At 39.2% G+C, this 17,907-nt stretch overlaps 1 protein-coding gene across 3 annotated transcripts in view; it reads right to left on the bottom strand.

Annotated features, from left to right (window-relative positions):
* The window catches only part of NUP214 (nucleoporin 214), a 91,081-nt gene that overhangs the window by 36,046 nt on the left and 37,128 nt on the right, over window positions 1-17,907 (bottom strand). For all 3 annotated transcript variants that reach the window (XM_063082114.1, XM_063082115.1, XM_063082113.1), the window contains exons 22-26: window positions 14,195-14,458; window positions 12,778-12,939; window positions 10,378-10,477; window positions 1,477-1,552; window positions 234-312 (exon numbers count right to left, since the gene is read on the bottom strand). In XM_063082114.1, the coding sequence (XP_062938184.1) occupies window positions 234-312; window positions 1,477-1,552; window positions 10,378-10,477; window positions 12,778-12,939; window positions 14,195-14,458 (681 nt within the window). The remainder of the gene's footprint in view (window positions 1-233; window positions 313-1,476; window positions 1,553-10,377; window positions 10,478-12,777; window positions 12,940-14,194; window positions 14,459-17,907) is intronic.

The following is a 17,907-nucleotide window of genomic DNA, read 5'->3' on the forward strand; positions in this document are numbered from 1 at the left end:
TGGAGAGCATCTCTCACCTTTATTTTCACAGAAACAAAAATGCAAACTGGGGGCCGGCCCGAGGGTCACTCGGGAGAGTGTGGTGATGTTAACACCAAGGCCATGGGTTCGGATTCCGTATAGGGATGGCCAGTTAGCTCACTGGGTAAGTGTGGTGCTGACAACACCAAGTCAAGGGTTAAGATCCTCTTACTGGTCATCTTTAAAAAAAAAAAAAAAAAAAGCACACTGACCTGAAGCTTTATCACCAGATGACAACTGACTGGATGCTGGTGTGGGCCCAGATAGCTTTAGGGAATTTAGGAGAGACCCCTATAACAGAACACAAGCAAAATGTTTATGACAAACCACTAACCATCCTTTGGAACAAAAGAACATGTAAACTGTAAATGTACAAACAATTTAAATTAAGCAAGCATAAATACTTTTATTTAGCAATTTAATTGCCAAAAAAGAAAAGAAAAGAAATGAAAGTTTCCATTTAAGGCAACCACACATAAGGCCACACTAGAGGATGGAGACAGAAATATTCTGCAAGCTCTATGAAGGCAGAGTCATGTTTGTCTCGCTCCTGGCTAATTTCCCAGTGCCTAGCTCAGTACTTGGCACATAAAAGACACTTGCATATTTGGTAGATAAATTAATGAATGAGTAAATGAATGAAATGGTTCTAGCTCTCAATGAATTTACAACAAGGTTAAAAGCAAAACTGTTTGGCTTATCCATCTCCAGTCAGTGCTCTCACTTGTTTGTCATGATTTATGCCGTATTATGTGTCCTCCATGGTGAACATGAAAACCTCCAGAAGAAAGATCAAATGCTAAATGCTTTAAATGTCATTTTAAGACACAGGAAACTAAGGAATGGAGCCATATTTGAGGACTCACAATAGGTAAGTTCTCAGGTTCAGTCTCAATTTCTGATCTCAAACACAATCTAAAGTTACTCATCTCAGAGATAAATTTAAGGGTAGCAGAGAAACAAGGATTTCCTAGGAAAAGTTTCACAGACAGCTTGATCTTCCAGCCATCTCCTATTATTTTCTTCTGGATTGTTTATCTGTTTATAATATAACCTATTTTTGTACGAGACAATGTTTATCAGTCAAAAGCCTGAAGCCAGACATAACATCACTGAAAATCGGCAAACACTGAAAAAGGGATTGCAGGAGAAAACAAAATAACCTACTCCCCAGACACTGACACTGAACAATGTGATGAAGAAAGGAAGAAGTCAGAAGCCTCAGGCTCCAGCTCTGGCTCCACCATTTACTCATCTGAGTGAGCGTGCACTAGTCACTTGAGCCTAGGCTGCCTCACCAGCGAGCGAGGCACGCCTGAACACTTGTCCTGCACACAACAGCTGTATGAATTAGCTGAGATAATATTACTTAAACAAAGTCAGGACTTAAAACAGTATGGTCTTCAGTTATAGAGACAGACACTGCATAACTTAAAGTAAAAATCAGTAAGTTACCTGCTTGGCTTGGTTAGCAGCCACTGGGGTTAACACTGGATGAGGTGTTTTGGCTGTAGAGTATGGCACTGAAGAACTAAAAAACACACAAAACATACACTCAGAGAAAGGCATAACTGTGTGAAAATCACATTCGTCCTTGAGCCGACTTTCTTTCCAATAAATGATACCAATTTTGGGTAGAATACAGATGTCTGGGACCCCAACCAAATTCGTTTGACATTTTTTTTCAACTGAAGGTAAATTTTTAAAATTAAATTTGGGTTCTTAGCATAAAAGTCAGTGCTGTGACCTTAAAACTTATTTCCTTCCTGCAATCCTAAGAAAAAAATTTGTATCAATTCAAAACTAGATCTTTTTCCTGTCTGAAGAGTAAGCCCTCTCTCTCCTCAGCCTTCCCCGGTATTCTAGACCATGTAGGGAACTGCTGATTTTCTTTTTCAATCTGAACTAATGTTTAACAGGATCTATGTGATGCATCCGATTTGTATCTATTCAAAACTAGATCTTTTTCCTGTCTGAAGAGTAAGCCCTCTCTCTCCTCAACCTTCCCCGGTATTCTAGACCATGTAGGGAACTGCTGATTTTCTTTTTCAATCTGAACTAATGTTTAACAGGATCTATGTGATGCATCCGATTTGCTACCACATATGGCTCAAGGTGCTAACCAAAGAAGAGACCTCAGTTTCTTACAGCATCTATTTCCAAGAGCACACAAAGAATTCAAATGTGCCACCGTTATGTTTCCAACCTGTACCTTTGCTACAACAGGAAAAGTGTACCTCTATTTTCAGAAAGACCTCTCACCATCTTTTGTTAACCTTGAACACTGCATGCAGGGAACTGTTATTTCAATAATTACTTAGTACTAATATATAAGAAAATCACCTGTTAATGCAATCAGACAAAAGTTCTTGGTTCCTGGGGGCAATTTTTTCAATCTATCTGTCCTCAGCCCAAAGCTATGACTGGTGTCTACAGCAGTAACAGTTGTAGGATCTGCTTTTATTTTTCAGAACTCCCCCTAGATTTAAGAAAGATTAATATTTTTCCATTGAAAAATTAAGTTTGAAGAGGAAAGACAAAGATAGGCCATGCCTCATAGAAGACAGTTATCAAACAAGTTAACAATCTTTACAAGCGTGTCAGTATTCTCTGCTGGAATACCATAGGAACCTTCCCAAACAGACTTTATTAGATTGAGAAAGAAAAAAATGAACTTATTTTCAATGAAACAACACTCCCTTCGTGTTTCTACTGAAGCCAGAAGCAGATATAAATGTGCATGTCTCTGGAGAAAAACACATCCTGTTCCCCTGAGATATTCTACAAGCAGGTGCACAGGTGCAGCACTCCCCCATCACCTCTGCTCAATCTCCAACAAAGAAAAGGAATGTGTGAGTGAGATTGCTGGGACCCAAGCAATCCCTGGGCAGACATGGCAGACTTGCTTAGAGAAATGGTTTGAGCTCATGAGAATCATAAGGGAAATTAAACTCTTTTATGTTTCCTCAAAGACAAACAAAAAAGAAACTGGAAATAAAAATAAAAGCAGCAATTTATCTAAATTTTAGAAAAATTTTTATACCCAAATTTAGTCATGACACAACAGTAAATTAAACCATGCATGAATTAGATTGAGTATAGTTATTGTTCTGTTTACTTGTGATAATGTTATATATCTCCTGGCTTTCCTAAATCCCCAAACACACAATATTAGGATTCACAGTACCTATACACCAGGCCACATGACACCCCTATTAGAAAAATGCTATTCAGCACCATCAGCCAATAAACCAACTGACAACTTGAACATTTTTCTTGGTCCTGGGGGACTAGTGCAGACCAGAGTCCCTCAGGAAGCAGAGCTACATGTAGCCCTGCCAAGAGAGGGCAGCAAGGTGAGTTGCTCAGGATGCACCTGAGATTGGGGCTGCCACCTAGGGAGGTGGGCAACTAGAAACCAGACTCAAAGTTCTGGGACTTAGTACATGTACTGAGCAACTTTATTTTCTGCAAGCTTGCTTTAAATATGTTTTAGCCAGCTGTAAACCCCTCCCATATCTCCCCGTCTCCTAGGCAACCCCATAGGATGCCTGTGGTTTGCGGTAAAGCCTTGCGAATTCTTGCTGACAGAGTCAGTCTTTTGCATTCTTGCTAACACAGTCTCAGTCCTGTATAACAACAGTGACTCCATCTTTAATATGTGTTCTCCTTCATTTTCCTCCAACAAATCAGATCCAGGAAATCTCTACCACGATCCAAGACAGCGAACAGAAAGAAACAGTAAGGTTTATGCACGATCATGAACCAAAACAATGGAAATCAACAGCCAGAAAATGCTCAAGAGATAGAAAAGTCAAAATCAAAATTACCATATTTTGGATAACTTTATTCTACTTTCTAGCACTATGGGCCTGAAAGAGATCAACAGAAATTCATCTTGACACTGTTCTACAACTGAAAACAAAAATGAAAGGACCACAAGCAGAAAATGGCACTGTAACAAAGCACCAAAGAGACATGTTTATTTACTGCATGAGTCTACACATAACACTGACGTGTCTGGCAACACTACAGCCTCCTGCTTATGTGACAGAGCCACCTAAGATCATCTTGAGTAGGAAACTTCGGTTCCCGGAGAAAAACAATTCCAAGAGAATTGAAATTCTCGGACTCTCCATTGCCCAGACCACTCTGATTAAGAAAAAAGAAACAAAACAAAACAAAAAAACTGATAACAGGCCATGTTTGCTGTGATTAAAAAGAGAGAAAGAAAAAGAGAGAGAAACACAACTGAAGGTGAAAATACCAAATATGATAAACATGGAAAATACCACAACAAACCTGTTTCAAACACTAACACAAAAGGGTAATTTTTTTCTGTCTTTTGCCACACCTTATCAGTACTACATGCTGACACAGGCAGACAAATGCACACAAGGTCTAGAACTGTGTACTCAACACACAATTATAAAATTGAGTTGTTAAGATTGTGAAGCACGAAAATGTCGCCTAGGCCCTTTTAGTGCTCCCTTAAATTTTAATGACCTTTATTTAATACTGTAATTATTCATCCCATTAGTTCACCTATTAAAAAAATTTTTTTTTCTTTAAAAGATGACCAGTAAGGGGATCTTGACCCTTGACTTGGTGTTGTCAGCACCACACTCTCCCAAGTGAGCTACGGCCATCCCTATATAGGGATCTGAACCCGTGGCCTTGGTGTTATCAGCACCGCACTCTCCCAAGTGAGCCACGGGCCAGCCCTTAAATTTTATTTTTATTTATTTATTTATTTTTTTAAATTTTTTTTTTTTTTTTTTTTTAATTATTTAGATCTAGACTATCAGGTGCCCTTATGCAAACTAAGGCCCTCACCAATCTTTTTTTTTTTTTTTTTTTTGTCGTTTTTTCGTGACCGGCACTCAGCTAGTGAGTGCACCGGTCAGTCCTATATAGGATCCGAACCCGCGGCGGGAGCGTCGCCGCGCTCCCAGCGCAGCACTCTACCAAGTGCGCCACGGGCTCGGCCCCCTTAAATTTTAAAGGGCTTAAAAAATGAGACCCAGTTATGTTTTATTTTGGTAAATATTAATCATTATCACATATATCTTTATATATACACATATATAACAGTGGATTTAAGTTAATTACTTAATGAACAATGAATTTTTTTAGTAATCTAAAGGTGAGGCAAGTAAGCAGACAGGACACTTATCAAAAGTAACTGAAGAAACAAAGAAATCAAGAGGGAAAATGAAAGAACATAATAGAAAATACTGAAAACAAAAGCTATTGACTCATTCTTGGGAGTTCCTGATGTCCTCGAATGGAGATATAACTGCCAACTGTTGTCTTCTATTGGTAAAATTTATGTCTTTAAAGACTCAAACATTATCCAAAATATTATCTGAAAGTCTGTTAAATCAATTGCAGTTCCTGAATGAATACCTAGATGTTAAGTAACTTAAATAATGTAAGTTGGAAATTGCATCAGAGCTTTGAAAAGACCCATATTAAACATGAAAACAGGATTCTGTACGAAGAATTTTTAACATGGAAAACGTAAATGATTAAGTTTCGTGATTAAGTTAAAAAGGTTACAAAGCAGCATGAATACAAATTTTACTTTGAAAAGCTAAATTTTCATAGAATAAAGATGAAAAAACATGTAAACAGCAACAATAATACATCTCTGGTGGGAATAAAGGTGATTTTAATTTTGTTCTTTATAACTATCTGTGTTTTTTATAATGTCTACAATGAACATTTGTAGTAAGAAAAATAAAAGAATTATAGTTTCTGAAAAGTTTTTGGTCATTACCATAGTTATTATTTTTGAAGTGGTGCAACATCTTTAAATAAGTGAAAGAAAAAAAACTGTCAACCTAGAATTTCTTACTCAGTGAAAATATTTTTCAAAAACAAAGATGAAATAAAGACTTTTGCAGACATACAAAAGCTCAAAGAATTCAGATCTGCACCTCAAGAAATGTGAAAGAAGTCTTTTCAGAAGGAAAATACTACCAGATGGAAACCTGTCACTAAACAAAGGAATGAAGAACACCAGAAATGGTAACTATATGTGTAAACATAAAGACATTGTTCTTAATACTGTAATCTATTTAAAAGACAATCAATTGTTTTTAACGGTCGTGGGGTTTATAACATAGGTGGAAGTAAAATGTACAACAATAGTACAAAGGTGGCAAGGAGATAAACAGAAGAATACTATTGTAAGATTCTTATACTACTCTTTAGCAGTATGATAGCACTTGAAGATAAGACTGTGACAGGTTAAAGATGTGTACTATAAACTCTAATGCAACCACTTAAATAACACAGCGTTATAGCCAATAAGCCAACAAAATTTAGATAAAACAGAATCACAAAAAATATCCAATCCAAAAGAAGTCAGAAAAAGAGAGAAAACGAACAAAGAGATGGGACAAATAGAAAACAAAGACCAATATGGTAGATTTAAGTCCAAACATGTTTCCAAACATGTTAATAACCACATTTAATGTAAATAATCTAAGCACTCCAATTAGAAGTCATACGTTGTCAAATTGAATAATAAAAGCTATATGCTGTCTACAAGAAACCCATTTTATTTTTATTTTTAATTACTATTTTTAATCATAGTAAACTACATATGAAATTTACTATCTTAGAATTAGCCATTTTTAAATGTACAGTCTAGTGGTATTAAGTACACTCACTTTGTTGTGCTACAAGAAACCCATTTTAAATATAGAGACACAAAGTAAGTTCAAAATAAAAAGATGAAGAAAGATATACCATGTTAACGCAAACGAAGAAAGCTGGAGTAGCTATGTTAATACTGGAGATAGCAAATTTCAGAGCAAATAATCTTACCAGGGATAAAGAGGGTCATTTTGTAATGACAACCAGGTTCATCAAAGAACATAACAATCCTAAATGTTTTTGTAACCAATAACAGAACTTCAAAACACATGAAGCAAAAACCAACAGAAACTGTAAGGAGTACAGGCAAATCTACAACTATAGTCAAAAATGTCAATATAACTCTCGATACTTGATAGAACAAGTAGACAGGGAATCATTATGAATACAGAAGACTTGAACACCATCATCAACCACCTTAACTTCATTAACATTTATAACACTCCAAACAACCACAGCAGAAAACCTGTTCTTTAAAAAAAATGCACATGGAATTACCATATGATCCAGCCATTCCACTCCTAAATATACACCAGAAGAATGAAAGCAGGAACTCAAACAGATACCAGTCCAACAATGTATTCCCTGACCTCATCTCCCAGTGCTCTTCCTCTTGCTCCCTCTGCTCCGGACACCAGAGCGAGGCCGCTAGGCTCTTTCTTGAACCTGCCAGACACGCTCCTGCTGCAGGCCTTGTGCTTGGAGCTTTTTCCCTCAGATACTCATGAGACCTGCTCTCTGGCCTTTCAGTCCTACTCAAATCTCACCTTCCTGGGGAGGCTTTCCTTTGGCTACCCTACTTAAAATTATAACCCACACCCAGATAACTCTCCCAAAACTTTCCCCTACCTTAGTTTTCTCCACCACACCTTGTACCATCTAATATATTACATATTTTACTTCTTCATTTCACTTATTGTTTGTCTCTCCATGACTAGGGCACATTTTTTCCCTTTGTCTGTTTTGTTAACTGCTTTATCTCTAGGACCTAGGACACAGCGTGGCACAGAGGATGCTCATTAAGTATTCGTTGAAAGAATGAATAAATGAATGAATTCCAAAATTTTTGAAAGGAATGGTGTGTCCTGGTATATTCTGGTGAAAACAAACAAAAAACAAAAATCCCATCTCTTCTAACCTTACTTGGCCCCACTTTCTCCATTTCCACTTCCTGGCTGCCAGGACTCTAGCCACTCTGGCCTTCTTTCCACTTCACCTCAAACATGCTCTGCCTTCCCCAGGTTTGGGCTCTTACAGCCTGCACCCTCATTCAGAACACTCTTCTCTCCACTCTTTGCCTAGCAACTTCTGGTCACTTTTCAAATTTCATCTAAACCATCTTTTCCTTATCAAATTCCTCCCACAGACTCAATCAGACTGTCTTAGATGCTTTCTTAGCACCCCGTCCTTCTCCTTCATCAAACTTACTACACTGCAACTAAACAACTGTTTGATTAATTGATAGTTTCCTGGCTGGCTGTCTTCGTGCTAAACTATAAGTGCTGTGAAAGTGGGGACTTGATACGTCTTATTCACTACTGTATCCTTAATATGCAGGTCAGCATCATGCTCAGAGCAGACTGAGCATAGAGAGGAGTTTGAACAGACACGAATTTGCTCCAGATAGACACTCTTCCATTAAATAGAATAGTCAGTCAAAGAACAGAACGGATGAAACCAATGCACAGAAGCTATGCCAATGGCAGAAATATATAAGCTCATCCTATAATAAATCTTCTGTAAGATACCATGCAAAATTAAATACCTAAAATACTATTAGGAAACTACTGCATAAAAGAATCTGAAAGTAAGTCATTTTACAATGAACATATTTCCCTCTCAATCTTTCCTATAAGGGGAGGTAGTAAATGCCAATCTTCGTGTATCAATTACGTTTAGAGTCTACCTATTATTTAACAAATGGTTATTAAAAAGGAACTATTTTAGGCACCATGCTGGGCATACAAGTTAAATAATCATACCAGAGTCCAATTCTGTGGAGAAAAGAAGAGAAAGTTTCAAGATTCCTTTTTAACTTTTGTGTCTATTTTTCTTCTTAGAAAAAGGGCAAACTCAGAATTGCTCTTTGAACAAAGAAGCCCTGATCAAAGAGATCAGCTCAGATGAACCATTTGAGGGAAACAAAGCTTGAGAAAACAGAAAGTGAGATCTCCAAAGGTGTTTCTCACACACAGCTAATGGCTAAAATATCTCAGAAATACCAGACCATCCTTCTTTTACTATATGCTCGATTTTCCTGCCTTATGTAATATTCTTTCAGTGGCTTTTCCTTGCCTCCCTAAGCTGAAAATCTGGCTACAATTCCCAAACTCTAAATGCATAGTTCTTTCCCTTGAAAAGTTCACAACAACCACAAATACCATCTTGGTCTAAACTGCATACCAAGGCTCCAAGGTCGCTACAAGATAGGAAAGTGGGTAGGCTTGTTTTTTTGGCTGTTACATGGCCCAGAGATAACTAAAAAATTCTTGGAACGGGCAGTGTTAATAAATGGACCAACATGAAAAAAAGAGAAGGCCATTATACCAAAGAAGCAGGGCCACTCAACAAAGAGAAAATGGAACGGTGAAAGGATCTGCTCTGCAGTGGCTACAGACAGCAGGCCTGTGTGAAGAAACACCAGGGTCTGAGGCTGCTCTTCCTGCTGTTGGACTACCATGGGAACCAGACACCAACCCCTTGAATGACACTGGTCCTCATGATCCCAATGTCCAAATGGAGGAAATGTCCCTCAACTCTTCCCTATGCCACAGGGGAGACTGGTTGGTGTAAAGGGACCATGGCTACAAAATATGCAGAGCAAAGCAGGGTACAGGCATGTTCTATGAACTATGCTGCTCAGAGTAGTGGGAGGGAGTCAGCACCTCGGATTCCAAACCCAGACATGGACTAAAAACAAGCGAGCTCCAGCAGCAACGATCCAGACCTCAAACATGGCATGGAAGAGAAGCTGGAGGTCTCCCAACAGAGCTGCTGTTTTTTAAAAGATTGTGTTTTCATACAAAAGGCAAAAGAAAAAAATTTTTTTTTTCAAAAGGTGAAAAGATGACTGGAAAGGGGATCTTAACCCGTGACTTGGTGCTGTCAGCACCACTCTCCCAAGTGAGCTAACCAGCCATTCCTATATAGGGGTCCGAACATGTGGCGTTGGTGTTATCAGCACCACACTCTCCCAAGAGAGCCACGGGCTGGCCCCAAAAAGCGAAAGAAAAGAAATTCCTGGAAGAGAGGGAGGAGACTGTCAATCTTGAGAGCACCAGAGTTTTTGGAGTCAATTGTTTGCTTTAGACCTAAAGCATCAACTCTGGAACACTGAGAGAATTTGAAAAAAAAGAAAAGAAAAGAAAAGAAAAAAGACCAAACTGCATACCTGACTAAATAAGCTAATGTGTGCCACATGCAAACCTACACATGGAAAACAGCAAACTGAGTATATATCACCAAGACAGACTTCAAGGTTCATGAGGCAGTTGTCACTGGCAAGCTGAAAAGGACAATCTCCTGAAAACCCAGGTGTGTGTGAAGAATTAGCTCTCTGCCCCTCTTATAACCTAAGACTCTGTAGGAAAAAGTCACCCTGTGGCAGCAGCACTGCTGCTTCCTCCAGGCAGTTCTTCTCTATCACGGAATAATTCACTGGCTTAAACACACTGAAAAATTGTAACATACCCCATCACTACAGAGGGGGCTGTAGGATTATTCTTCAACTCCTGCACATTTACCACTTGAGGGACATTCTTCAAAGTTGATTCAGTCAACGTACTTACAGCTATTTAAACAGGGAAGAAAGAGAACAATATTAATTCCAGTAAAGGATTAAAAATTCTAGCCATATATAAATGAATAACCAGGACATAAATTCGAGCAGATTGCAACCGTATTATATATAAAGGAAATCTAGGTAGTTTTTTTTTGCAGCTGACTGGTATAGGGATCTGAACCTTTGACCTTGGTATTACCAACACTGCCCTCTAACCAACTGAGCTAAGCAGCCAGCCAGTACTTCAAGTAGTTCTGCAGTGCTGTGTTCAGTGGAAAGCCTGGTCTACTCCATTAACAAAGGTCATGGAATGAGGCTTCCTGCAATCTAATCAAATCTACTAGTGTACACTAAGGAACTTCCTAGCCAGGTTTTCTACAGCAGAGCCAAGATACCTGCCACACTGTTGGCTCATCCTGGAAAAGGGCAGCTAGAGTTAGAGGATTTACAGCTTTCAGACTCTGGATTTCTGCCATTCATTTGTCTGCCTTTCTTTAATGTGGGCTTATTATGTGCCAGGCTCTTTGGGGCTGAGAATACAAAAGGTGTCTAAAATACAGTTTCTTCTCCAAAGGAGCTCATGGCTTAGTGAGACAGACACAATGAATAAAATGTGGAAAATGGAGTTTGGACCAGAGTGGGGGAAGAGGCCAGGGCCTGAGTTAAGGAAAAGCAATATTTGAGACCTACTTATCCATCTTACTTACCTCATCAGCTTTCACTTCTCTTAGTGTCTTATAATTTTAAATTATATTCCAAAAGACTTAATGACATTCTATAATTAAATATTAAGAAAGCCTGAGGAAAGCTCTTAGATTTCTTGTAACCATATTTTTGGCAAAAGTGAAAGCTGTGTCTCAGGCAGAATGGTAGAACTGCAGTAACCCTCTTTTATTTCCTCTTCCAGAGAAGTGACCAGGGACATCTTGCCTACAATGGCATATATTTCATTTTTCACATTCAAAGGTGTCTACACCTTAGAACTTTTTGCTTCCAGCATGATAATGGAGATCACAACACCTTCTGCTAAGAGTGAAAATATCCCTAGTCCTCGCAGATTTAGTTTACAAATAATCGACTCAATGAGCTTGATTTTGGGCCTGTTCAGCACAAGGCCAAGATTCTGCTTAATCCACATATTTAAAGAGAACATCAAAGAATTATATTTTCAGAAAGTTCAAAGGCACCTTAAAAAGTTATCTTGTTTTTGCTCTGCAATATCCATTTTAGTTGCCTTAACAAGTGTTTTAATATTTAAACTTTTCTTAGAAATCTTTTGATTTATCACTGTTTAATTTAATTTAATTTTATTTTGCTTAAGCCAAACCATATCGTCTTAGTCTTTTAAAAAGAACTCTCTAAACTGATAGGTGTTCTAAGCAGTGATATAACTACAAAACAACTCTATTCCACTAAAACAAAAATATTTTGCTTATATCAGTTTCTCAACCATGGTACTATAAACATTTTGGGGCTAGATAACCCTTCACTGTGGGGGTGTCTTGTGCATTTTAAAACTTTTTGCAGCATTCCCAGCCTCTACCCACTAAATGCCAGCAACACTGTAACTGTTTCAGAGGAGGAGGGAGGACGGGTGGCCTCCAGTTAAGAACCGCTGGCTTGTAAATTGATAACTAGTGATAACTGAAGTCCTTGAGCCCAACTACCTAGACTGCTAAATCCTAACGTAGAAAATTTTGGATAACAAAATAAACCATTGACAAAATATAAGCAATGGTTAGCGCATTAGAGTTTCCATCTGTAAGGGCTAAATTTACAATGTTAAGAAAAAGCTACACTGAAATAGAAAGCACCAGGCAGGAGTCTAGCTACTTACTGGTTGAGTAATTTTCACCTCTCTGAATGTTATGCTACTCAAACACAAAATAGGCATACTAATACCCACCTCCCAGGGTGGCTGGGATCCTTAAGATACTATAGGATGATTCTAATGTTATTAGATGATCTAATTTCAACAATTACTTTTAGGGCTCAACAAAGACATTCTTCAAAAGGAGGGATTATTAATGTCATAAAAACAACAACAAAACCAAACAAAAACCCCCCCACTGATTTCCCACTTAACTAAATGTGGCAGGTCTAATACCTCCCCTTGAAAGCAAAAAATTTCAGACCTACTCTCTGCCTTCTTGGAACTCTCTCCTCAAAAAGAGGAGAGGATTATCCCATCAGTCTTCTGTTCTGAAGGGCAGCAAAGAGAACCAGTTGCTTCTTGCCACCTGCTGTCCTAGCCTGCGACTCAGATAGCTCATAATCAGTCTCTGCAGAGATATGGAGCTAGTTTTTACCTGGCACCTGATTGGCCATCTGCCGTCTCAGTGCTGCAGCAGCAGCTGCCTGGGGAGCTGAGATGGTGTGGGAAGGTCCAGGTGCACCATGTTTCACGGTTTTTGTCGCAAACATTGTGCTGTCAGCCCCTTGAGGAATAATTTTGCTAGTAGACATAGTCACTGAGAGGAAAAGAAAAAAACTATGTGAGAAAGTGGGTCAGAGAAAAGGAACACACACAAGTTAAAATGGTAAATTCTCCACGTTAGGTTGCAGGTAAAATGCTAAAATTAAAAATTCTTAAGAAGTAACATAGAAAAGTGCCAGTAAACTGACAAGCTGGCACCTATATCTTTCAAAGACACCACATGCAACTTGCCTGCCCACCTTTACTATCAGTTGGAACACTTCACATGGCCATTTTCTGATACTGATCAAAACATAACCTTTATACCAATATAGATCAATTCCCTGACCTTCTCTCATAAAATCTAATCATTTCAGTCCCTCCCACCTGTAGGTATTTGCTTTCTGCAAGAAGTCACTTGGATGCAAGATCCTGACACTCTGTTCTGAAGGTGGGAGAACACAATGCAGGTCACCCCAGTGAGCCAATACTGACAATGGCTTTGCAGCTGGTCAGTTCTCAGGCAGAATGTGCTATAAGGAAGGCTAGGGTTTGAAAGGAATGAGTGTGGATATTGCTTCGTACTGAGGCCAACAGCCTCTTCCTTTCACTCCTGAAAAAGACCTGTTTTAAAACACACAAGCTGAACTCAAAAGTAAAGCTGTTACAGTGCACCTTTCTCTTGGTCCTGGGGGTCTCAGGAGGCAGGACTACACGTAGCCTCTGCCAGGAATTCCCCAGGGAGCAGGGCCGCACAAAGCCCTGCCAAGAGAGTGCAGCGAGGTGAGTTGCTCAGGGCATGCCTTGAGCTAGGGGCTGCTGCCTAGGGTGGTGGGCAACCAGAAACCAGACACAAAGTTCTGGGGCTTAGCGCACACACTAAGCAAATTTATTGTCTCCAAACATGTATTATATATTTTTTAGCCAGCTGTAAGCCCCTCTCAAACCTCCCCATCTCCTAGTAACTCAATGGGAAGTCTGTGGTTTGCGGTTAAGCCTTGCAAATTCTTGCTGACCCAGTCTAAATCCCAGAGACCAAGAGTGCCTCCATCTCTAACATGTGTTCTCCTTCATTTTCCTCCATTACAGTATGTAACCATGGAGAGTTTCTTCTTGCTCACAGTGGCCTACAACCACTTTTAAGGGGTAGACATCTTTTGAATCAATCTTCTAAAATTTCTGGATTAGAAGAAATGAGCTGAAACCAGCAACCTTATTGGTGTGATAGTATAAAACCCAGTTACAGTTCCTTCATTAATTAGAAACCTAACAGAGAAAAAAGACCGTTCCCTTTCTCACTGTTTACTTACTTGAAGTTCCCATCACACCAGGCGAAGAACCATGAATCAGGTGAGACTTAGCAAAAGGTGCTGCCTGGGGCAAGAGACTGGGCTGGATGGAAGGAGTGCGAACCACAGGAGCGTGCCGAGGGACTTGAACCACCTCCTCCTCATCTTTACAGGATGCTCGGGCATCTTCACTCTCCAGAGACTGGGAGATGGATGATGTTGAGCTGATTTCATCCAAGTCTTCATAATATCTCTGAGACAGGAAGGCTGATCGAGACAGGCTGGCTACAAAAGTTCCGAACAAAACATTATTTAGACAAGTTAAAGCAAGCCCAAAAGCTATGCAATTTTCACTGTCAATAGAGAAATATCTGATTTGTAAAATGCTGTAATTATTACTTAAGTGGAAACAGCTATTGTTGAATTTGAACAAAGACAGTTTGGGGTCTTTGCTCAAATAGGGCTTTGAAAAATTGAGCTGCGTAGGACAAGAACATTTTGACTTTTAAACAAAAAGATGAGAAAAAGTGAGAGAACTAATGCTGATGTAAAAGCAGCAGACCTTGAGCCCTCTCTAGAAGTTCTCAGTGGTAGAATAATATATCAGAAAAGTAACAGACAAGGTTCCAGGGTAGCGTGAACAGTCACACCATTACCATCACTCTCCCACAAAAAACTTCCAAGAACAGGCCTAATGCAAACTGGAAAAGATAGAATGTCCTCAGTCCTGAGTGTCTCAAACATTTCCAGATAAATCTAATGGTTCTTTTGAATCAGACAATTAGGTTTGTTAAAAACAAACAAACAAAAAACACTGAGCTTATTCCTGCCCTTCTGTTTTTTCCTTCTTTAAACCATTAAGTAAGACTTTACATCATGTTAATTTCTACCATGAATTTCAGAACACGCTACTGCCTGTGTATTGGAAAAAACAAAAACCAAACAAAAAACCTAGGCCTTCCTCCTCTCCAAGTTATTTAAAACAGCTTTGCTAATATTTATTGACTGTTGGTCTTATTTTATTGTCATAGTATATGTGTAACATAATCAGATGCAACTGAAAACCAATACTATGTGTTTAGGGCTCTGCTGTCCAATTTGGTAGCTACTAGCCATATGTGCCTATTTAAATTTAGGGTAATTAAAAGTAAGTAAATGAAAAATTCAATTCCTCAGTTACACTAGCCACTTTTCAAGTGCTCAACAGCTACATGTGGCTAGTGGCTACTACGCTGTATAGAGAGCATAGATACAGAACATTTCCAACACCACAGAAAATTCCACTGGCCCTGTGCTATTTTGATATAAGTAAATATGCAGCAGGGTACTTAGAAATTCCATCCATAATCACCAGTATCACCAGTAAAATTGCAGTTTACATTTACTGAGAACTTACTTGGTGCCACTGGCTGTGTAAAAGCATCTATATACATTATATCATTTAATCCTCACAATTATCCTATAAATTAGAAATTGCTTTATCTGACTTTATGGTTAATGCTTAGAAAGGTTAAGTAATTTGCCCAAGGACATGAAGCTGGTAAGCAGTAGAGCCAGGATTTAAATCTATGTGTACCAGACTTGAAAACCAGGTTTTAGCACTCTACTGCTAGGCAGAATTTTGGCCCATGACCTTTGCCACCTGGTACCACTCCCATAGTTATATCATGTTAGGTGGCAAAGGGAATTTTGCAGATATAACTGAAGTTACTAGTCAGCTGACCTTAAAATAGGGAGGTTATCCTGGATTATCCAGGTGAGCCCAATGCAAAAGCCCATGAGCCCTTAAAAGCAGAGAAATGAGGCAAAAAAGGAAGTCAGAGAGAAGTGGCAGAAGTTTAGGAAGGCAGAGATTTGAAGCACGAGAAAGACTCAATGTGCAGTTGTTGGCTTGAAAATGAAGTGGGTGGGGAGCACACATCAAGGAAATAAGGACCTTGATCCTACAGCTGCAAGGAACTAAACCTGATGAGCTTGGAAGTGCGACCTTCCCCAGGGCCTCCAGATAAGAGCTCTCCTCAGCCAACACCTTCATTTCAGCCTTGTGAGCCCTGAGCAGAAGACCAGCTGAGCCATGGTGTCTAGACTTCCAACCCACAGAACTGTGAGATGATAGGTGTTGTTTTAAGCCACTGAGTTTGTAATAATTTGTTACGCCACTCACAGGAAATTAACACAAACCCCACATTCTCTTGGGGCCACACTGTTCTCCACAATTTTTCTAAAATCCTGGTTTCTGAGAGTAACAACAAAAGACAATTCAGATCATCCCCTTCAATAACTGGATAGAAAGAGAAAGTGGCTGAACTATGTAACTCACAAGGTCCAATATAACCTGGGAGATTCGCTCAGTTTCTTTCTTTCATTTTTCTGGTCCCATTCATTCTCTTTGGGTGGAGGAAGCCCTATTAACTGAAAGACACAATGGCCACACTCACTTACAGAGGCTTGGAGCCTGGACTGCTCACTATCCCATCAGTGCTGCCTCCACAGCTGATGGGTGCTACTCACTGCTGTGATCGAGGATGCAGCTACCCTTCTGGCATCAGAAAGGGGGTCCCACTGAAATTTAAAGGATCTTATTCTGCTTAAGTTCTAACTCAGATTTAGAAAGGCAGAAAGCCCCATGAGCAGTAGGGAGAGGAAGGAGAGAAATCGTATGATCATCTCAGTAGATGTCGCAAACCTCACATCTTAGGGTGAACTACAGAAAGTGTTCCTTTTGAGATCAAGGCAAGGACACCCACTCACCACTTTTATTAGACTCTGACTGGAGGTACTACCCAGTGAAATAAGGTAAGAAAAAGAAAGAAAGGGACTGGGGAAGACAGAAACAAAAGTGATAATATCCATGGAGGATATAATTGTTTCCACAGCTACAAGCTCAAGAAAGAGCTACAGACACATTATTAGAATAAATGAGTTTTAGCCAGCAGGCTATAAAGTCAATATACAAAAATCAAACATATTTCCATATACCACATCCAACAACAAAACATAAAGCTTGAGGGAAAAAACAAGAGCATCAAAAATATTAAGTTCTTCACAATAAATCTAACAAAAGATGCATGTCTCCCATGTAGAAAACATTAAGAGAAATTAAAGAAGACCCAAATAAACAAATGAGTACCATGTTCAGGAACTGAAAGGTCACCACTGCGCAAATGTCAATTTTCAAACTGATCTGGATTCAATACAATTCCAATCAAAATCTCAACTTCTCTCTGAAGGTTGAGGGAGGTAGAAACCCCCCCCCCTTTTTATTGTGGTAAAACACGTATAACATAAAAACTACCAATTTACCTATTTTTAATATATAGTTCAGTGGTATTAAACACATTCACAGTGTGCAGCCGCCACCACCACCCACCTCCAGAACTCTTGTCATCTTCCCAAACTGAAATTGTCCTCATTAAACACTAACTCTCCATTCCCTCCTCCAGCCCCTGGAAGCTTCCATCCTACTTTCTGTCTCTATGGTTTGACTACTCTAAGTACAGGGAGGTGGAATTTAACAAGACAGTTCTAATATGGAAATGTGAAGCGCTGAGAAGAGCCCAAACATTCTAGACCAGGGGTCAGCAAACTGCAACCATGGGCCAGCTCTCTCCTTTTATAAATAAAGTTTTATTAAACCACAGACATGCCTGTTCATTTACACACCATCTATGGATGTTTTCCCATTACAATAGCAGAATTGAATAGACAATAAAAACCACAGGGTCTGCAAGCCT

The sequence above is a fragment of the Cynocephalus volans genome, chromosome 17, assembly GCF_027409185.1.
Source record: "Cynocephalus volans isolate mCynVol1 chromosome 17, mCynVol1.pri, whole genome shotgun sequence".
Classification (NCBI taxonomy): domain Eukaryota; kingdom Metazoa; phylum Chordata; class Mammalia; order Dermoptera; family Cynocephalidae; genus Cynocephalus; species Cynocephalus volans.